Source organism: Lygodium microphyllum, chromosome 23, assembly GCF_053477565.2.
Source record: "Lygodium microphyllum isolate KBCC chromosome 23, Lygodium_microphyllum_v1.1.10, whole genome shotgun sequence".
NCBI lineage: Eukaryota > Viridiplantae > Streptophyta > Polypodiopsida > Schizaeales > Lygodiaceae > Lygodium > Lygodium microphyllum.
In genome coordinates, this window is record NC_141157.1 from 114204829 (window position 1) to 114228495 (window position 23667).

Consider the following 23667-nt stretch of genomic DNA (forward strand, 5'->3'; position numbering starts at 1 on the left):
GCAGTCACTGTCTCTCGAAGGAGTAGACTGACGAGGAGACGGTATCAAACAATCACTGTCTCTCGATGGAGCGGATTGCAGATCCGTAGGTCGTGGTAGCTATTGTACCCGAAAATAGGTGGGAGAAGACCGCCGTTGGGATTGTGACGATCTCCAGGAGGTCATAGCACTAATTGATCCTCCATGTGCTCGAAAGGACTTAGTGCGCATCGGATGCGTCTTATTGCCTTGAGTATAGTACTTTGATAGCCGATGTAGAATGATCTGTGTAGCCCAGAAAGGAGAGGTGGCACAAGGAGTGCCTGGTGGAAGATGCATATACTTCCGGGGGTGGGGGTGGGGAGCAAGGGCCGAAGTCGGCAAGCATTGGTGGTGTGTCCGGTGATGCCACAGGAGGAGCACCCAGTGTAGTGTGGTCATCTATTGGTAAAGAAGCCATGGATACCAATGTGCCTTGCTGAAGAAGGAAGAGGTCAGCCACCATGAACCACGAACCGCAATGTCTGCCTAAAGGGGTGTGAGGGCAGTGTGAAGCACGAACTGCAATGCCCGCCTCAAGGGGTGGGAGGGTAGTGGAAGGGCTGGAAGTGAGCTGCCAATGGGAGGAGGATGTGACTAGCAGTAAGAGACTGCAACCAGTAGAAAAACGCAGGTGAGGAGAGAGAAAGACTAGAAACACAAGTGAGGAGAGAGAGACTAAAAACGTAGGCTGTAGGAGAGAGAAAGATTAAAAACGCAGGAAAAACCAGCAACAACAATCAATATGCTGAAATTAGCTCCGAATAGTGTGTAGTAGGCTGGAAACAGGCGCCAGATTGTTGTAGATAGCAATGGCCAGCTTGGACCGCGATGTCCTCCGCGTCGGGGGTGTGGGCAGCAAGCTGAAATACTTGAAATCTGCAAAAACGAGATTGTTTTTTGAATGGAGAGTAATCAGCAATAGTTGCTTTGCTGTAAACAACTGCAAACTGTGGTTGGAAGGCTGGAAACAGGTGCGAGACTGTAGATGACAGCAAGGGACAGCTAAGACTGTGATGTCCTCCGCGAAAGGGGTGTGGGCAGCAAGCTAAAAACACTTGAAACCTGCAAAAACGAAATTTTGATGTAGCGGAAAAAGAAGATAAATGGATGTCGAACCCGCCAACGGTCTTTGCCTTCATTGGAGTGGAGGATCTTTGCCGTTGTTTGAGCAGATCCAGCTCTGATACCATGTCAAAAGATGACGTACCAACGAGATAGTAGGGTTGGCGGGGAGGAACACAGAGCGAACTCGGCAAACATGGAGAAGAGAAGAGAAGAGAGAATAAACTCTAATGAATGGAATGATGAAGATCTGAATCATGGAGTGAATGTGATACAAGGGAACAAGGGTGCCGTAGCACAAGGAAGATGATGATGACAACCACGAACCACGAACCGCAATGTCCTTCTGAAGGGGTGTGAGGGTAGTGGAGAGGCTGGAGAGAAGAGGTGACGGACTGAACGAATCAGTTGTAAGGAATGAATGAGAGAGTGGCCTATAAATAGGCACAGTTAGTCTAGGATGGCGCCCCTTTTTGGGGTTGCAAACCCTAAGTGCAAACCCTAAACACAAAATGCAAACTGTGGGTGAAGGGTTTCTCAACAAGACATGCAATTGGAAGTTGAAACAAGCGCATACAATATGAAAGTAGATAGGGCCATGAGCTATAGATCAAAGTCAAGGCAAGCATTTCCACGTGTTTTTGACAAGTGGTGTTTTAGAATGCGTTCCCTTGTGAGGGATGAGATAAGGAATGTCCCACCACCCAAGAATGCATTTTTGGCCCTGATTTTGTGAGAAATGGCATCTTGCTATCTTGGGGCTGCATTCTGATTGGTCCCTGTCACTGTGCATGATATCATCATCGTCAATGGCCTCTCTATGCAGTCCTAGCCATCATAATGGTCTCTCTCTGGGCCAATCTGGTCAACAAGCAGGCTCAATCGTCTACGGTATATGTTGCAATACCAAACCTTCGATCCATGTAAGAGGGTAGGTGTGACTAGAGTGTCAAACAACCATAGTTTGGTGTGAGGTTCCCGAAACTGTATGCTGGCATGTTGGCTCTCAAGGGCCCTAGGGATGGGTAGCCTCATGCCAATTGTGCCTTAGCTGCCCCCTTCATTGAAAAACTTGGGCAAGAGAAAGTGACTCCTAAGTATAAATATTCTCTCATATGCGCCACTACATCTCTCCCAAATGTAAATTGATACGTAGATCAGGTCATCCATGTTGTGGAAGTGTTGAATACCATGACTTTGGTTTTTCCAAGATTCACTGTAAGATCTCTAGCTTTGCAAAAGGTATATAGTGTATCCAAGTGATGTTGCTAGCCCTCTAATGAGTCTGAAATGAGTACAATATCATTGGCATATAGTAGTATTGGTATTAATAGTCAAGCTAGGCTAGTTTCAGCTCTAGCTTCCCTATCAATGTAGTTCTTTTTATAATCTATGATGTTTAGGGATTCCAAGGTTTTGATAACCTATGATATTTGGGGATTCCAAGGTTCACAAGTGGGGTGCAAAAACAATTGGAAAAGGCCATGCATGAAAGTTAAGTGGCCTAAAAGCTAACTCTTGCATGATTCTCAAGTAGGAAAAGAAGAAACTGCCTCTTTGATTGCTGCCCAGGCTTTTTAAGATTTGCTATCAAATTGTTGTTCTTTTTGACTCAAAACAAAGAGGCTAGAACACACTTGAAATGAGGTCAAGCCTACTTTGGAATAACAACAGGATATGACAGAAATTAAAAGGTAGAAGAAGGCAGTTTGAGCTCAAAAGTGATATTGCAAAACGTATGACTTCTATGAATCCCATCAAGTAATATTAAAAGTAAAATACGAATCTGCTGTTCGCTTAAAAGCTAGTTGTTAGTCTATCCACATGGTGTATGATCAGTTGTTGCACACCTTAGACACATGTTATTTGTTTTCCAAATTAAAAAAAAGCATTATGTTGATTAAAGGAAATGCAAAGCTAAAACAGCTCAACAGCATGGTGATGTCCTTACTTAGGGTTTGTGAGAAACTTTGGTAATTGTAACCTAACTTTGAGTTAATATAAACTAGTGTTGCATGGTTAGCCTTTGGAAAGGGTGTTGAAATAAGATGTCAGTGCTACTAAGCACTAAAATTGCATGGATAGGGAAAAGGTTGTAAGACCTTATGTAAGCTTTGCTTGGACTAATGAGAGTTGTGTTGATGCTTTGGGGAAGAGTGAGCCACCAAGGCAATCAAGATTTGTTTGTACTTGATCTCAGAAGATGGCTCCAATTCTGACCAAGTGTTGTAGGTTCCTAAGGATGGTGTGGAATGCCTAAAAAACTAGCCTAAGGGAAGATAATGATTGAACTAGTCAGAGACGCCATGAGTCACTAATTGAGGAGGAGATTTAGGATCCATTGCACTCGTGGCCGGCCATTGATGAGCACATATACAAGAGGGTGGAGAAATTGTGCTACCTCTGTGGGAAAGACTCCCTTTCAACCGCCTTGGAGTGCCACTACCATTGCCGAAAGGGGTTGAGGTTGGTTTGGGAATTGGGATTAGATTCAACATTGATGTGGGTTGAATATCTGTAGCTATGGATGGTGTGATTTTGGGTGTGGGTCTAATACCCTTGGCCTTTGAGTGAAATTGCTATCTACATGGCTCAGTTTTTGGCAAAATGTACAAAATCTATTCTTTTTAGGCAAGTAATACTAGGAGGATCTTTGGGAGATTTGGACTTTACCACTCCCTTTTCGCTTCAAAGAAGGAGATTGAGCATCGACATTGGAACATGGTCCATATTGAGGATCAATCAGGAAAAGTAGACAGTATCTAAGTGGCTAGGTGATTCTTGTCCACCCCCTAAGGCCTTCAAAGGAGGGGACTCAACAACACAAGAGGGGGGTTCATGTGTTTGAGCAATCGGGGGGTGGGGTGGGGCGGGGTTGGAAAAGTGTGCAAGAGAGTGTTATGCTCAAATGAAAGGGAGGATGAAGGATTACCTTGTGGAACATCTCTGAACAAAGAGTTATTCTTTTGATCCATAGTAATATTGATCTAGGTCTCCTAGGTGACTTACAATCGTCCCTGCATGCAAGTATAATTGAAGGAACAGTGTAGACGTAATCAAACTTATATAAAAATGGATTGTACCAACTTGCCACTAGGCTTGATTGCGAAGAAGTTGAACTCTTGGTTGTGTTTTGAATGGATAGGCTTTCCTCAACTGAGAGGTGATCAGTCTCGTTAGTGGAGTGCTCCAACTGAGATGCACCTTGTGAGTGAATATGAGATGAAGAAGAGCTGGGCTTCTTGGAATGATCCTTAGAAGAAAGGTTAGTAGATGGAGAATTGTCCTCCAAATCAAGACCATATTGCCTTATTGAAGAATTGGCTAGAGAAAGCATCGGAGAATATAGAGATGGAGTGGATCGAGCCATTGTGAATCAGCATGTGATGTAAAGTGTAATCAAGAACAAACCAAGCAATCCATGATAGGCGTAGGATTCTCTTTAGGAGAGCACTGACTTTGATACCAGGTGGAGATATGCTGGGGTTTACAAAAAAAAAACACTAAGTGTAATGGAGATAAATTCCAAGTGCTATAACCACTAGTCGGAGTTGAGATGATGCTAAAAGTGAAATGATAGTAGGTTGGAAACCAAAGCACAATAAGCATTGGGGATGGAACTAGCTAAATGCAGCAACGCAACCGCTTGAAGATGATGGCAGTTGATCATTAGAGGCTATAGGAAACTGGTGATTGTAGAGAAAGGTGAAGATGATGTTGATTGGGTTTGCATTGCGGTAAACACAAGCTGCAACATGAACTGAAAGTGGTTGGATAGCAATTGACTGACTTAAACTATAAATACAACTGTCAAGAGTGGCAGAAAGTGGTCACTAGCAATTGTAATCAGTAGGTGGTAGCAATGGATAAGGTGTTAGGGGTGGTTGATGATGCGGCAATAGTCATGATGGCTTGGACAGCCATTGGAGGGAGAGCTGATGGATGAAATCTGCAAGACAAGGGATGAGGCTGTCCTTAACAACGAGCCTCGTTTTGTGCTTGTCCAAGGCGCCATTAGCTAGGTACTTAGTCTTGTAGACCCACTGTACATTGATCAATTTTCGTTTCGTTGAATGGAGAACCAACTTCCAAGTCCGCTTCCGCTCAATAGAATTGTTCTCATTCCACATAGTAGGACGCCAAACATGATGTGGTAGAGTCTTATTAACATTGGTGGGATCTCTATCCTCCAAGATCTCAAGTCATAATGCATACATAAATCAAACATCCCACAACATATTGAAAGAGAAGGACATCAACACCATCTTGCCATCATGAAGGCTCAACTTCAAACCTATCTCCATAGAAGTAGTAATAGTCTTGCAATCGTTAAGACCAAATCCATGCAATCATGTCTCAAGATACTTTGTTTTACGCAAAGCAATACCTTCATCACACTACTTAAATAGAATACCTAAATAATGATGCAACAGGCTCAAATTTGACATGCCAAAAGCTAAATTCAACTCAGTCGTAAATTTAGGAATACATGTCTCATTAGGACTAGTGGGCAACATGTTATCAACATAAACTAAAATGATCACAGGTGCATCACCCTCATGTCTAACATATAATGTGCTCTAAGTGGGAATATTTTGAAAACCATATGCAGTCAAGTATGCACGTATCTTCTCATTCTAAGCTTGAGATGCTTGCTTTAGACTATACAAAGTCTTTTTTAATTTACACACTTTGTTTTCTTGTCCCTTTTGCACAAAACCACGAGGTTGATCATCTTCATCTTCATCTTCATATTCTTCTTCTAGAAGAAGAAGAAAAAGAAAAAGAAGAAGAAGAATAATAATAATAAGTGGCAGTGGAGCAAGGAGAGGCTAGTGGGCCTAGTGGCGCTAGCCAAATTGGAGGTGTCATTGGCCCGTGAAAAAAAAGTGCATCCATATCTGTATCGGGTCCAAGTGCAAAAAAGATCACGTTGCTATTTTTTAATGGTGGTGGGTAAAAGGGCTCCTTGCATGGTACAAGCGTCCATGCGAGACTTCAAAGACAGGCAATTATATAGGCAACTAGGGAACTCGCATGCTTATTTATTGTGTGCTATTCCTTTCACTGTGGTTACTATATATCAATGGAAAAAGATAATTAGGGTAGTGAGCCACATAGGGTGTAAGTGAAAAGACCCATCTGCGGATGCATTACATACACGAGAGCTTTAAAAGAAGAAAACATCCATAGAGACTCAATTGGAGTCCTTGAAGGAGACGTGGGCGAAATATGGATACACAATATTATGAGATGGATGGTCAGATATGCGCTGAAGAAATGCTTACAATGTTTTGGTGTCTTCATGTAAAGAAACCGTGTTCATTAATGCTATCGATGTCTCTACCTCAAGTCTTACCATCAGAAGAATTTTCATTTGGGAACACACGCGACAAGTGATCATGAATGTAGGAGTTCAAAATGTGGTGTAGGTGATGACAGATAATGGAAGCAATTGTGTGTCTATGGGATGTATGCTTGAGGAGGAGTTTCTTAGCATAGTATGGACTCCATGTATATCTCATTGCCTTGACTTGCTTATTAAAGATGTTGGATAAATATCTTGGGTGGATGATATTTTCAAGACGGCAACAAGCATGGTAAGATTTGTAAAGAAGAGGCCATTCATCACAAGCATGTTTCGAGTCAATAGATCACTTGAGCTATTGAATCTCTCTACCACTAGATTTGCTTATATGTTTATTCTATTGGAGAGGTTGATACAGGTCTGTCCAAATTTGATACGGAGAACTATTGCATGCTAGGAATGACTCATATGAAGTTAAAGAGAGTCTCCAAAGGCTCTTGCTTTTAAGCGTAATATTTTAAATAAGAGCTGGTGGGTTAAGGCAAAGGCATTGGTGAAAAATCTCACTCCTATTTACACTATATTGTGCATCACTAATATGGAGGGGAGTAACTTGGGCCTTCGATATGAGTATATAGATAAAATTGACAAGGCCTTGCTTCGCAACAGCTTTTTGATCCAAGACAAGTAAGTTCATGTTTAATTTTTATACATATAATTATTTAGTATTAACAACTTCTTGATGATTGATCATTATTCTAACTTCTAAGTTTTTAACTTATTTTATCTATGATCCATCATCCTTTCCTCTAAAGGGTTGATGAGATTCCTGCAGTGTAGAATGCATGATGGGATTGGTTTCATAAATCAATCCATGCTGTCGCATAGATCTTGCATTCCCTTTGGCGTAGTGAGGAGCAGTACACTAGCGAGGAGTTAGAGGAAGGCTTTATGGAGTACATGAGGCGTCTCAGAGGGGATGATATAGATATGATGAGGAGAATAGAGGATGATTTGTTGGGTGAGGAGAGTAGAGGATGATTTGTTGGCATTCCATAATCATTCTTTTTATTTTGACTGACCTATAGCTAGGCTTTGATAGAAACAACTTTAGCTTGTCTCCTGGTGGAAGAAATACGACAATTGTGCTCCTACTTTGATATGTGATTGGTGACTTTTACATTTTGAATCTTGATTATCTAATGCATTATGCAACCTAGGTAACATGTTCTATGATCTATTGTCTACTCAAATGTTAATTTTGCAGCTTGGATATTAGCAATTGCCAATTACTTAACCCCAATCTCTTAAATTTGAATAGAAACGCATTGTCATTCGGGTCCTCTCGCAAGATTGTAGTTGAGAGTCTGTTGAGAAGAATTGGAGCACATGGGTCCTCTTCCATACCAAAAAGAGAAACAAGTTTATAATTACCCAACTGGAGCATTTTAGTGTTTTACTATTGCAATCTTTAGCTTCTTGAGAGGACCGCTTTGTCCCCCGAGCCTTCATAGATAAATTGGTAATGATTAATATTATATATAATTAACTTTTTGATCTTGACACTTGACATTGCTTGGAAGGTGGATTGTAAATTGTGATATGTATTAACATTGAACATGTTGAATCTTCTCTTATATGATATATCTTTGTCTCATTCACCTTTACAGGTGAATTTTGATAAGATTGATATAAAGAAGGTGTGTGACATTCTGCAGATACCACAGGAGGAGCGGGATATCTTCTCCGTGCTCTATGAGGAGCTATTGGTGCTGATGCATGAGACTTGTGCACAGAGGAGGGTTAGAGCGAGGGCCACATGAGGTCGTGCATCACAGGCATGTCTGAGCCAAAGTCTTAGGTTGAGGTTGAGGCTACTTCATCAACTTCTCGATCAGGGTTCTCGGAGTCGGATGAGGAGATGGTGCACATATTCCTAGAGTCCGGATGAGTCATGACTCGTGATATACAAGAGTCAGTTTAGCATTGCAGAGTTCAGACTACAGTTGCCAATTGTTCATTGATGTTGATACTTATTACTCAATACTTACTAGAGTCTAGAGACTAGTATATACTACATAGTGCTCAATGCTCACTAGACTTTGGAGTTTTGATAGATTATTCACATGACATAGTTACATGTATCATTGTATCTTGATTTTACTTACTATGCATCTTGAGTCTTGTTCCATTGTTTTTAATGTTAGTCTCCACTGTTCTTGATGTCAGCCTTCACTGTTCTTTAGATCATAGATGATTCATGAGTCATGCCTTAAGTTTTGAAAATTGAGTCTTAATTGTGTTAAGCTATCTTAAGTTTCAATCATTGAGTCTTGACTCCTCAATCTTCACTCATGAGTTGTGACATGTGTAATGAATCATGATTTCAATCATATGACATGAAGACTCAAAGTTTTGTATGAAATTTGGGTACATGTTGTTGTAGGCATTGATATATTTACGTACCCACATAATGCTCTATTTATTAAGTGTACAATCCGAAACTCCGGTTTTTCCCGTTTCCTTTTCCCCCGTTTTTGAAACTCCCTTGTACTATGCCTTTACCCATGGATTCCCCTTCCCCTTACTTTCCCATGATACATAGGATTTGCAAGTTCTTGGCTTTGGATGTTATGTCCTCGAGTGGTCATTAAATGAGGAGATAGGAATGATCCAAATGAATGTAATGTAGTCAAAGTTTATTAGAGTCTTTAGAGTCTAGGCAAAATGGCTTTTTGAGTCATTAGAAATGGTTATAACATTACGGTGTTTGAGTATTTTTTTAGACAGCTAAAAACCAAAAAAGGGCATGTGGTTGTTGCCCTAGACATGCAAAATAAGCTTGCAGCAATATTGCATTATATTCTCAAATTTCTACCGGTTAACTAGCATGCTGCAAGCTGCATGGGTGTTTGGTTTGATCAGTATTCAAGTTGTAGTTATTCTTGGTTTTCCTCAACAGCTTTATTTGGTTTTGCAGTGGGCACTAATTTCAACTCGTGTAAAGACTATTCTCAGCTTAGCTTTGGATTTTTATTCAATCCAACGGACTTTATGTAGTGGTGGAGCTGCTCCAGCTGTTACAGCAAAATGCCATGTAGAAATTGAGCGAGTTGGTCGACAATTTGATGAATGCATTGTGTTCCTATTACGGGTAATAATGGTGGCATCTTACTGCAAGTAAGGTAGTGGAGTGATTACTTTGTTAGAAGTTAGCTTACGGTGATTGTAAATGTTGCCAGGTTCTCTCATTTAAACTGAATGTTGGGCATTTTCCACATCTCGCTGAGTTGGTTACCCGAATCAATTACAACTATTACTATGTGTCAGAGAGTGGTCACTTGCTGACTCCCCTACCAGAAATTACAGGCGGAAAAGGTTTTCAGCAAGCAAAATTAAATGTAGCAAATCATGGTTGAAACATGCAGATTCCCAAGTGTTACAGGGACAAAGCTTCCTTAACGGCCTATCCCTCCAATGTATGTACTCTATGATGGATAAATTTTAGCTAGGCAATTTCTTCACAAGTAAAATGTAATCAGAAAGATGGATTGTACTAGAGATGTTGAAGGTGCTGTTGTGTGTTCAGTTTACAGTTTACAATTTATATATGATTGGTTATAGACATTGACCTTACAGTTGATTGGGTATGAAATGGAACTGGTCCTGTGCCTGGTGGTGGAATATTTTCCAGTTGTAGCCACCCACATCATACATGATCAGTTACAAGAATCTTCTGAATTGTTGTTTAAGTATCAACTTGTTACACAAATTGCTCTATTCCCTGTTGTAGTGTATGAGCTCAGTTTTGCCAAAGTAGTTGTTAGTGTAATTATTTGTACCTGCAGTACGGGTGGTCGTTTATGATACAATATCATATGTTGCCAACTGCCAGGTGCAATGTGTCAACTATGACCAGTAGGCAGAGTTAATACTCTTAGTTCAATGTCATTATTTTGTGTATTAAATGAAGAATGCTGTGCACGTGTAGTTTCTGCATATATTCTGCATCCAAGAAAAGGACAGTCCAAGAATGTGCAGTGTGCCAATGGATCATAACATTATGTTGAGTTTTGGTTTTCGCTTTTCTAAGTGCTTCTAAGGTTTGCTTCTCCGAATCACCAAGGTTTTTATATTTTTCCAGAATTTTCTCATTTTGGAAGGATTCCTTATGCTGAGTTTGATCATTCAGATTAGTGGTTGCCTTGCCTTTGCCTTAAATTACTTGGCATAATTGCTAATCTTGTTTTGATGCCCATGTCTCGCCCAGCTTCTATTTTGCATAACAAATTCAGTTTTAGTGGAAGTTAAATAAAAAAAGAAATTATCTTTGAAGATAGTCACTCCTTTGTAGCCAAATCTTCCATAGAAAGAAAGCCCTTATAAACATCTAGATGCCAGTGTGCATACCATTGGCTTCACCAATCAGCTATTCTTTCCATATAATGGGTTGAGGGTGGAAGGTTTTAATGGTATGCTGGACAATTTTAACTCTCTTTATTGTAGTTGTAATTAAAGAAGAGATGGGGAATATATTCAACTTTCTTTTTACACCTTGGGTAGTGTCCATATTTACCAAGCTTGTGAGCACTTTCACTTGTCCATAAACCCTTGCGTAAGATTAACAACAAAAGAGGTTTTTTTTGCTTCTAAATATGGGGACCATACTTGAGAATTTGTAATCCATTGATGAGAGTTGAGTTGAGAGACCACTTTTCTTTCGGATTAAATATAAGCTTACGGGGGGATGTTGGGATGTCAATAATAGGCAATAGTGGGTGACCGTTTTTCCACGAGAAGGCTCTCATGTTGAAAGTACTTCAAAGTTGGATGGCTTGGCTAGTGCTATCTGGCCATGTAGAGATTCTCTTTAGAACTAATTGTACCTTTGCTCGCAAGGTTTTAAAATGCTCAATCTCTTGAGGATTTAGCCATTGATGTTTGTGTAAGTCCCAAAGATCTTTCCACAGCTGTATACCTTTCTTATAGAGACATGTCATCAAGGTGTTGGTTTTGGACATTGCCACAGTGCATATGCTGAACTAGATGGAATCGAGGGTAGCCTAAGGAAGCACTAGGTCAGGTGCTTGTTTGATACATATGTGCAGCTTAGAACTTGAACCAAGCTTCCCACATGTTTTTTGCTAAGATAAGACGGCTTTCTCATTGTAAGAGACCTTGAAAAGTATTGCGGTGATGATTGACATGTTTTTCCACTTTGAATAAATTTTGATTTACAAAGTTTGTGCCATATTTGTGAAGAAGCACAGCCCAATTCTACTTGGGAAACTTGATGCTTTTGATGATCCATTTAGTTGCCAATTTATTAGCTAGGCTTGTGAGGTGTAGGATGTCCAAACCCCCTTGCTCTTTAGGTAAAATACATGCACTCCATGCTACTTTGGGGATTTTTTGATTATCATCCTTAGACCCCCATAAGAATGCTTTGCAGATACTTTTTAGCTTTTTAAAAGCATTTGCTTGAGGTTTCCAATAGGCCAAGAAGTATACCATGGATGTTGCGATAATGTGCTTGAGAACCACAACCCTACCTACAAGGTTGCCTTGGAAGTCTTTCTAGTAGTCCAATTTGTTTTGTATCTTTGAAAGGACCCACTCCCATCTTTGTTTCATTGAGACCATAAATCCCATGGGAATACTGAGCAAATGGGAGATTTGGTCACCTTCTATGACCTTATAGTCCTCTTCAAGTAGCCAATTGGAGGGGAGGCTTTATAAGAGTTTTGGTACCCATCTTATAAGGGTTAACCACACGCCTCGAGGCACAACAAGAATCTTTGATGTAGCCCTAGAAGGACATAGGGGATTTCCCATCATTACTAACCATGCCTTTAGTGTCATTTGCAAATAGGTTAATGACCATTTGCCTCATACCCTCTAGCAATGTAATTTTGTTAATGTTATTGGAATCTATTTCTTTTGGACTAACTAGCCTAGGGCATCTGTGGCTATGGCAAATAGTAGAGAGCCAATGCGCATCCTTATTGGATGGATTTCTTAAGGGGAAAAGGATCAATAAATAAGAGATCCATTGACTGCAACTCTGGCGGTGGACGCATTCCCAAAAAGGGCCATTACATATTTGATGAAAGATCTACCAAACCCCATGTTGTGTAGAGATTTGAAAATAAAATCCCATTCTAGCCTATCATATGCTTTGTCAAAGTCTCTTTTGAAGAAAATAAAATCTTGTTTGGTTTCTTGAGCACAATTCATGCCTTCCTAGAGAGTGCAATAATTGAGTTAAGGATGTACCAGCCCTTGATGAATCCTTTTTACTCCCTATATGGATCCATGGGTTGGGGTGTCGAGATTCTTTTAGCTAATACTTTGGAAAAAATTTGTATGTTGAGGTTAGACATGTTATAGGATACCGATTGCTAGTTGGGCTTTGTCATCTCTTTTTTGTATTAGCTTGATGACCCTAGAATTAATATAGTGGGGGAGTGCCCCAAAGTGGAGAGACCCCTTCCATATAGCCCCGAGGGGGGGGGGGGGGGGTGATGATGTCTTGGAATTCCTGAAAGAATTCATTGGGAATGCCATTTAGGTCGGGGGTTTGACCTTTTTTGGGTTCTTTAATGGTGTTGGAGAGTTCTCATACTGTCAGGTCCTGGTCCAAGATGTTAGTGATGGATTGAGGAACTACCTTTGGTCTAGCTAGGGCAAACTTAGCTTAGGCTCTAGTTTTGTCTATCGATAAAGGAGGGGGGGTACTAAAGATGTTAAGGTAGTAGTTATGGACTAAATTCAGGTTCTCATTGTCATTAGAGGCTTTCTCTCTATTGTCATGAATTCTATGCCCTTGAGTTCTTTTTGTGGGCAACTGATTGTCTTTTGACCTCTGTGAGAAGATCTTGCATTTGTTTCATTGCTTGCTGACAAGCAATTGTAGGGGACAAGTGGGAGGAGAAAGACCAACCCCAAATGTACTCAATGCTAGCTCTAATAGGACAGAGTTTAAATAGCTTAGGATCAATACCATGAAATATATTGTCTTGGTTCAACAATGTGAGTTGTATTGACCGATGATTCGATAGAGTAATGTCACTATGGGTTTTGGTATTAGCACTAACGTATGTTGCTAGGAGTCCCATAGAGATATAGGTTCGGTTGACCCTAGCTTTTCTCAAGTTTCTCCTCTTTTGTTTGTTGGTCCAAGTAAAGAGTCTCTCACTATCTACTTCCACCTAACTCTAATTAATTTTAAGGTTAACCTACACTTCCTTTTCTTTCCTTGAGATCACCTATCCTTTCTTGAGGAAGCAATCTTTAATGTCTTCTACCATATTGAAATCACCTAGAAGGATAATTGGACAGTTAAGGCACTTTGGGGAGCCCCAGATTCTAGATCTTGAGTGAAGGAACAATTAGCATAAATAGAAACTGTTGTGAACTCCTCCTTTGTTTTAAGTTTAAGAGCAACCCACTGATGATTAGTGTCATAGCAAACCTAAGAAATTATATTTTTCCATTTCACATGAGCTCCTATGGCGGTATCACCACGACAACTTGCATGATTAATAAGATACCATGAGTAATCAGAGAAAATACTTTTTAGATTCCTTTCTAAGTCAACACCTCCTATTTTAACTTCTTGTAAGCACTAAAATCTAGGGAACATGCATTCTTACACAACCATAGCTTAATGGTTTTAGCTCTAACGTGGTTTGATAAACCCTTAGTGTTAAAAGAAGTAATCTTTAATGCTTTAAACATAAAGACCTTCAAGGTTGAGGACTTCGATTAGGCTTGAGGAGAGGTAGCACCAATTCTAGAATGTCTTCTTTTGGAGCCTGAGTTGTTGTCCGCAACAAGGGAAAGTTTCAACTTGTGAGGTCTAGGAGGAAGGGATTCTTCATTCACTTGAGATATTTCAACTTCCTTGGGAGGGGTGTTTAGATCATAGTCAATAAACTCCTTGTCTATGTTTGATTTTAGGTCTTTGAAGAATTGGGAGCTATCGGCAAATTCATCCATCATCATCGTCTGATCATAGCTTAAGGGCCTTGTTTTTTTTTTTTTGGGGGGGGGGGGTTATCTCTTTTTCTTTACCTTCAGATGGTTTGTCTTTTGTGGGTTCTTGGGAGCCAAAAGCATCGGGGTTTGCAAGATCCCTAAGTAGAAGATAGAATTTGTTTTGGGCTTTTGGTTTTTGTTGTTTCATGGTTAGTTGTTTTTTATTTCTTTTGTTATTTTTCTTGTTGTTGACTATTTGTAATCCGTTAGGGGTTGATTCTTGGTTCAAATTTTGTTTGGAGGGCTCAGATGGTTTGAGTTTTTGACAATCTTAGATGAAATGCCCTTGCTTGTAGCATTTGAAGCAGGAACTTGGGGGATTTCATAAACCACATGTTGATTGTGTTCAAGTGTGCCAAACTCATCATATATTTCTAGGATGTTGGAAAGCTCTTGCATTAGGTCCAGCTCTACCAATATTTGCAGGTGCCAACACTAGTTAACAGAACTAACTAGTCTCTGTCATAAGATTTTACCCAAGCGTGAAGCTGCTGGCTTCAAAAAGAGGGGTGAAGATATATTGACAGCCACCTAGATAGGGACATTGGTTGGTTTCGGGCTATTCGAGCTCCCACTTGAAGAGGAAGAGAGGTGAGTTCCTTATCATCCATTGCCCATAACTCATGATTTTAAGAGCAAGGTCCTTGGAATCACATAGGAAGTATAAGTAATTGTTTGGGCAATGGGGATTTTTCCTCCCAAAGATTCCCAATTAAATTTAATCTAATTATGCATGAAATCAATAGGGGGATGGGGGCCGTGACATAATCCAATGAATGCTTGATTATAGCAAATAAAGATTTTAAAATTGTTCCATGCCTTGTCTTTTGACATCCATTTCTGTCCTGTTTCTGTTTTCTTCTCCTTTTGATTGTCTAGGGTTCGATGGGCCCCTTGCGCCGATTGGTCTCCTTGGATGATGCGGTTCATTTGGTGATCTCTTGGTGGAGCCATACAATTGTTCTCTCATCCTTATGACTGAATTTTAGGGTTAGAATCCCTTTTTCCTTTCTGTGACTCGCTGCATCATAAGCTCCTTCACCATGGATGTTGCCAATTGTTGGAGCATCTAAGGCAAGAGCTCCTTGAAGATATCCTCCCTTGTAGTCATTGTGGCGAGGTGTCGTTGTGCAAGAGCAATCCATACGTCAATGCCAAAATCCTTGGGAAAGCCTTCTTAGCTTGCTTTAGGTGCTCCATCGAATCCATCGTTTGAAAGATTGTTAGGGATGTAAGCATGATTGGAAAGGATGGTTGTGTAGCTCACCCTTAAGGCTTCAAAAGAGGGGGAGTTTGAGCTCACTCGACCCAACTTGCACTACCTCCCCCTTGGACTTTTTGATGGAATGCTAGTGACTTTTTGTAAACATTATAATAGATTGAGAGAGCTCACATCAAGAAAAAAGAAATTTTTATCATTTAAAAAAACCTATAGTGATCTAATGCATCAATAGCTTGGCTTATACATCCACAACTTGTTTATCTTTAAGGTATTGCTCCTTCTCTTTGGCCTTTTTCTCATAGTTACTATTGTTATTATCCTCATCTTCTTCTTCATTCTTCTCAATTACTTCAAAAATTTCAATATTAGCAAGCTTTGCAAGTTCTACTCATTCATTAGATAGAGGAGGCATGGGCTTCTTAGATATAGGCATGACCTTCTCAATGCCCACTATGACATTTGCACCTACTTTTTGATCCTCATCTCACAATTTATGAATACCTTGAAGTTGCATCTTAATTAAATGCCACTTGAAGGTCATGCTTCTCTACAATAATACAATGTCTTCCTTTTTGAATAGCGCACACAATATATATATATATATATATATACTCTTAGTAAAAAAACTATAAATGCATCTTTCCCTAAAAATGAATCAAGCATTCAATCATCTTCTTGCACTAAACATAAGTAAAGTAATATATTGGTCAACCTTTGTGGCTTTTGATATGAGCTCACCATAGATTTGCTGACATCTATGTGCTTTATTTTATTGTGACAACTTGATACTTGAAGATATTTTTTATATTTGTTTCAGTTGCATGTGCTTTGACTCTTTTCTTCTCTACTTCATCTTAGTATCCTAGAGTGATCATCTCAAATCAACTCTTAAATCAAAATTGAAGTATGTGGTCAATGTTGTCTTCTCCCTACATAAAAAGATACATAGCTTTAGTGTGCAAAAAACAATAACAACACATACAAGGCTATGAATTATATTAGATAGAGAGCAAAGCAATTATACCAAATGAAAGATTCTGCTCCATGTAATTCATTTTTGAAGGCAACAGCCACTCTATTGGCTTGGTGTGCAACTATGGAAGATAATAAAACTACACAAGGGAGAATTTGTTATTTTCTTGAAGTTTTTAATCATTTTTTAGACTTCTTGGAATATGAAAGCCTTATCATCATTAGTAGATCCCAACATGTTGAATCCATATGATATATTTGAAATTGAAGGGTGAAGTAATGTGGATCTGCCAAATTATCGAAGTCATTCACATCACCATGAATAACTTTATGATATATCTCTTCTAGTGGACATTGTGGATAATAGAAAGAATGCATCTCTTTTAAACGCTCATCTTCACATATGTGGAATACTTGATCTTGTAAATCCAAAATTTGGCCTATCCTAAATGCAAGTTTGAACATTAGGTCATACTTATGAAAACCCTCTGTCTTTGAGTTCTCCTCAATCACCACACCAGCCTCTAATAAGCGCAGTATTCTAAGGTTCATATCTATCTTCCCATACTTTTGTATATACTCCTCATATTCTGTATGAATAAATTTGGTCTTCTCGATGAAGAACATTTTTCTCTTAAAATCATTGTCATTATTGTGATCCCAAGCCAAAAGCTTTGCTTCTTTAAAACTCAATCCTATATACACTTTACACTTAGCATATTTAAAGTGATGTGTATGAGGATAATCTTCTAGAAGTTTCCTTCTTGCTTTAGCTAAGTGTGAGCAAGCCACCTATGTTATAATAGTCATATATCTATGCTTTGGACATATCAAAATTTTATGTAGCCTTTGTGTTAGATAGACTAGTTAAGCTTGTAGCAAGTTGAGATATACTGCATTGAGTTACGAGGTGTGGGATTTATCAGGGACCCTTGTCTTGATGGGGGTCTAAGGATAGTGCCCCCAACTTGACGATAAAGGAAATATTCCATGGCTGACTAAGAAACATTCATAATAATATTGTTGAATAGATCGACCACGCTACTTTCCTAGGGTATAAAAGGAAGGCCCTTCAACATCCATTATCAATCTATCTTTCACTGAGTTAGAGCTCTTCTAGCTAGCCTCCTTAAGCTAGTTACCCATCATTTTCCTAAATTGCCATCTAAGCTTCATAGTGAAAGCACACTGCTAGACAAAGGCATCTTTGTATAAGTTTATTTGGAATTAAAGAAGTTTTTGTTCTACTCATATTTGTTGTTTAAAAATGCTTACTTGAATCCCTTAAGCTACCACTTAAATTTGATTTTCCTTCACCTCCATAGTTGCATCGAAGAGTAGAGAAGTATGAGAAAGAAGAATAAAGAGAAAAGGAGAAGAAGTGTCTCCTTTCTAGTCCTTCACACTCTTATTCACTCCCTCAAAATCTTACTCTCTTTATCACATAGTGAGGCTACGGCCCACCTCTAAGCTTCCCACATAGTGGTGGTTGACCACAATAATTAAAAAAGAAGAAAGAAACTCTCTCTCTCTCTCTCTCTCTCTCTCTCTCTCTCTCTCTCTCTCTCTCTCTCTCTCTCTCTCTCTGTGGCTTTGGATATGGTGAAAGAAAGAAAGGAGAATATGGAACCAAGAGCTCTCAAATTTGTGCACATAAGAATGAAAAAGTATGTTTATTTTACACATTGCATACAAAGGGTTTCTTAAGCAAGTGGCCTCTCTTCTCTCTCAAGTCCAATCATCTAGTCTATTATGTATACATTGGCCTTTGTGTTCACCTATGGAAGATTAGCGTTGTGGCACAAAGATTTACATGATTGATAGTTTCGCTCATAGATTTACATTGCTTGCAAGTCTTTTATACATACATAAGTAGATTACACTAAATGTGACAATGAGAGAAATTTAGAATTTGCATGGGAGTGAGCCTAGCTCTCACTTTTTACAAAAAGTAATCTAGTAGTATATGATAAAGTGAGATTGAGACATCGTACCTAGGGATTCTCAATGCTTAAGATAAATTTCAAAAATTCTTTAAAACAAGGTAGCAAAATTTGGCACCTCATTAGACTTCAAAAGTACTCCTTTTACTTCAAGTTTACCCCTCTTGCTCCTTTTTTCTTAAATTACAACTTCTATTGCTCTACAGTTAATAATATGAAATATGAGTCATGAAGAATTTTTTAATTTTTTTAAAATTAGAATGAGGGCCTCAAATCCTAGTGAATACTCTAGGGGCATGCTTTAGCCCATACAATGTCTTTTTTAGCTTATAAAATTTGTTCTAAGAATGGATGGAGCTCTCTAGAGAACACCAAAGAAACATGGCAAATACTGCAAGAAAATCTACCTTATCTCACCATTGACAAGATTATTCTTCATGCTTTCAATGAACCATAATAAGAAAAAGAACACTAAGAACATGAATTCTCTATGCAACATTATAGAATGAATCTCCCATGGATTTATAACAACAAATCTTCATATGTCCACCAACCACAAATTTTATTCATATAACTGAATACCCAATATTCAATGAAAAATAATCATATAAACTCCATTATTCATGATCCATTGTCTCATTCCTTGAATCTCTCACAATCTCTCATAGTAGATACAATGTTTTCCATAGAAAAACAACTATCTTTCACTCAATCTCTTTCTCACACATACTCTTAATCACTCATACATCATAATATTCATCCAATAAAATAGAATAATACACAATAATATTCTCTTGGTTGTGAATACACCTTTCAAGAGGCATCCTTGATATGAAAAAACACAAGGGACACTACAGTGACTTGTCAAGACTCACTACTATCGTTATCACTTCAGTCTTCACTTCAAGTCTTCATCAGATATATTTTCACTCCTTCAAACTCTTTTAAGCTTATATTATTCCATTTTCAAGATTAGAAAACTTTTCCAAGCTAAACATTCATTCATTAGAATGCTCATAGAAACAAACAGAAGCTCAATAGGACATTAACATAAAGCATAAAAATTATATAGCTCCAGCCAAAACCAATCAAAACCATAAAAAACCATAAAAAACCATTCAACACATACTCAGCTACACTCAAGCCTAACAATCTACAATCTCAACCTCTCAAACAGAAAGAAAACAAACAAAAAAAGAGGCAAAATGGACCCATCATTATCAAATAGTAATGAGATAAAATACATAAGCATATCACAAATCATTCAAAAGTCATCATGATCTGATCAAATATATTCAACCAATCCCAACACACTCAAAAATATCTAAAAATTGATTCACACCCATCAATTCCACCACAATATCAATCATTCAGCACCTAAAAAACAACAAAAATTTAAATTATTTGAGTCCTCAACATATCTCCACACTTAATCAGGAAGCATCCTTGTGACCTTGGAAAAAGAATAATAAAAGCTCTAAACAAACAAGCACTCTAATATTTAGCTTGAATCCATGAGCTCTAACTTCATCTAGGTGAGTTCAAAGAAATATATAAAAAGAAAACCATAATTCAATATTAACCAATCCTTAACAAAAGATAAGCAAACAAACTATTAAAGAATATAATAGCTTTTCTTTGTCATTTGCACAAAATCCATAGCTTTATCTTCAACCATCATTCGGCTTTGATATGCCTAAACTTCAACTTCGTCTCCATAACTCACATACACATACACATCTCACATAGAAAAAACATCTACAAAACATTGAACTCACATTCACAAGACAAAGTAGTTTGAATGGCACAATCCCCAAAAATCTACAGAGAAAAAAGGAGTTTTTAAACTAAAAATAAAGATACATTAAAAAGCTAATCCACTTTTTTGTTAGAAAGAATATATTTCTTTTTTTACTAAGCTTCAATCTCTCCAATGATATGCTCTCATCTACAAAATAGATAAGAACATTTTGAAGAAACTAGAAACAACATATCCTTTCCAAGAGTACAACAAACATAGTAGGAAAAGCCTGATAAAAATTAGTAAAGCACATCTATTTGAGCTCTTGATACATTCTCATTAGGATTGATAAGAAGAGGAAGGATAGACTTCCTTGTATTTATGTGTGACTATTGATGCATAAAAGCTATTTACCAATAAGAATTAGCCAACCTCACAAAAACATCTTTTGATTGCTAAGTAAATTGAAGATAGGAATCTAAGCATGCAAACGAAGTCTCCCGTGATCTTGAAATAACAAGGCAATTAAAAATTGTTCATATCAAAGAATCCTATAGAGTCTGTTGCTGACAATGGAGTATATCATTGTCAAAACCCACTTGTATCCACCATGACTGATGGTAGATTTAAGTTTATATAATCAAAAGGCTGAAGCAAGGGAATCATAGTCAAAGATTGGAGAGTGAGATAAGATAAATCATAGAAACTGAAAATATTAGGCAACAGGAATGCTAGAAAAGGAGGGAAAGAAAACGAGAAAATTTGAAATGATTCTATAGGAAAAGTGGATGGAATAGGCTAAATAACAAGAGACTTATGAGGAATAGGTGTTACAATAGGATCAATGATAAATAGGCAAGGGATAAATATACATTTTTTTGACACATAACCTTCAAACATATTGCAACCAATCATCAAACAAATTTTTGTCGCATATGAATGAGAATTGCATCATAAAGTGTAAAAAAGGATTTGAATTTCCATTGAAAAAGGGCTTATCGCCTTTCTCGGGTTTCAAGAATTAATACTTGCATTTTTGGGTAGGCACTAAACTTTCCATTGGTCCTCAAACCATGTTGTCCATCATTTCTCAGCATCCACATGATGCTGTCATGATCTAGTATGACAACTGGTATTCATTCCAATCTATTTCCATTTACTTGCGCATGAACCACCTTCAAGAGGAGAGAGAAAGAATGATTTCTATTCTTCCTCTTTAGGCCACTATTTTTTGAGCAAAAATAGGTAACGTAGAGTGAGAAATTGGTGGAGCAGGCTTGCGTGATCAATTCATGTGGCTACTTTCAACCCCACAACCCCTCCTCAATCAAGAATCGTAATGGCGCATTCTGCATCATCCCCCCCCCCCCCCCCCCCCCCCCCGCCCAACCCAAGTCTTCAAGCTTTTTTGGGGGGGGGACAAGGCCCCCTAAAGGACAAAGCCATGGCTCTTCCAATCTTGTGCTAATTTGACCCCCAAGTGCCTAGTTACTAGGAGCTTCCGTGTTCCATGACCGATTTCAACTCTGAAATTTTTAACATGTCCATCTTGAAGTCCCAAATTTCTTGGAACTCATTTTGCTTCAATCTAATACTCAAAAAAATTATAAAAAATCCACAACCACTGCAAGGTCCATCTTTTAAAGTAATTTGAATTCTCGTCTTCCACAACTACTTACAATTGTCGGATTCGCCTCTTTCGCTTATTAGAGCTTTGAATTCTGCCTCTAAATTATCTTCATTTGACACTTATCTGGCATTTCCCTAGTGTCTAAATTTCACTCTCATTAGCGACCATGGGATAGGATGACTTAGCCAGTCGAATCTACGAACTGATATGCACATAAAGAAACTATAAAGAGCATCAAGCTACTTAAAAGAAGAATACACAATAAAACACAAATGTAGCTCTCACCCTACCCCCTAACCAAAGCAAGGCACAAAAATCCACAAGGGATAGGCCAAGTATAACCTAATAGAGATCTGGAGCTAGTTACTAACCAACTGCTCCAACATAGACATGCTAAAAAGAATTATCAAAGAAGTCATCCTAAGTGGTGGTCTAAAATCACCTACCTACTTGAGGACAACTGGACCAGGAACTCCTACTAGGCAAGGAATCATATAGCATGATCTTTCATTTTCAACTACTTTTGATTCATCACTTTTTAATACTTAAGGACTTAATACTTGGAGTGTAAAAAGGAGGGAGCTGAGTGTAGTAACCTAAGGAGAACAATTCATCAACCTCAGGTCCTAACTCGGTACCCAAGGACCTACCAAGCCCTCGCAAGGTGACACTAAATCGTTTTTTCTTTCACTCACTTTTATTTTTGCTCCAACCATCCTTATTTATTTTGTCCGGCTAGACATCACCCCCAGGAAGACAAGGCATCGGGTTTGACTCATCCCTAGAATCCTACCAGGCCTTCACAAGGCAATGATTATCTGCTCTTTGATTTTTCTTTCATTTTATTCCTTTTTCTTTTATTTAGGAGTTAGAACCCCTTTTTACACACCTTCGTATACTATAGTCTTGAAACATATGCATTGTTTCTTCTATTTCTTTTATTGGTGGCATGCTTCTCTATTTGCCTCACAACTAGAAGGGACTCTTAGAAACAATTGTCTAGCAAGCTAATAGATCAGGGTCACTAGGACTACCTTCTAAAATAGTTCTTAGAGTGCTTGACAATGTCTTCACATGAGGCAGATGACTACTTCTTGGACCTCCCTAGACACACCTAACCTAACTTGGGACTTCATGCCTTGAATACGAGCTCCCCAAAAGAAGAAAATTCCCCACATACACATAACCATTCAGTATGAAGGGAAAAAACTCATAAAGGAAGGAGATCACTTGGACTTGGCCATAAGAATCATTGGCGCAGCAAGAGGTTCCTACTACGTACTTCATCAAATTTGTCTCGTATAGCACTAGAACAAGAAACAATAAGTGCACTTACACATACAAATACATGGCCCTCTTGGCCTATGGAAATAAACCATTAAACTCAATGGAAGTGACCCTCTTAGCCTAATGAAATAAAACATTAACCACACCATTCAACAGCTTACTATACTGAAAACAAACCCTTGGTACCCACATAACTCTACTGAAGCATGAAACTAGACCAAGGATATGTGTTGCTCAGGCCCAACCCTAAGTGCATCAAATTATTGGCCAATCCCTTGCATAAATGGCAAGGGGTGTTCAATGAATATGACGTTGAACACTCCTATGCATCCACAATAAAATACGAAGGTGATCAAGTGCTACTTGAATCATAACGCAAACTAGCAATTGACGGCCAAAATAGGACGTGTCAGCAAGAAGTCCCCATAGTAGTTTTGGGCT

The 23667-nt window shown here is 38.6% G+C and overlaps 1 protein-coding gene across 2 annotated transcripts in view; it reads left to right on the top strand.

The window, feature by feature from the left end:
• LOC148016641 (uncharacterized) overlaps positions 1-10018 on the top strand; it is a 41674-nt gene extending 31656 nt beyond the window's left edge. Inside the window, exons 16-17 of one of the 2 annotated variants that reach the window (XM_087664163.1) lie at positions 9372-9545; positions 9634-10018. In XM_087664163.1, the coding sequence (XP_087520289.1) occupies positions 9372-9545; positions 9634-9810 (351 nt within the window). In that variant the 3' untranslated portion in view covers positions 9811-10018. Of the gene's footprint in view, positions 1-8109; positions 8529-9371; positions 9546-9633 lie in introns of those variants that run through there. The other variant, XM_087664164.1, reaches the window with a different exon arrangement.
• The last annotated feature ends 13649 nt before the right edge of the window (positions 10019-23667 follow it).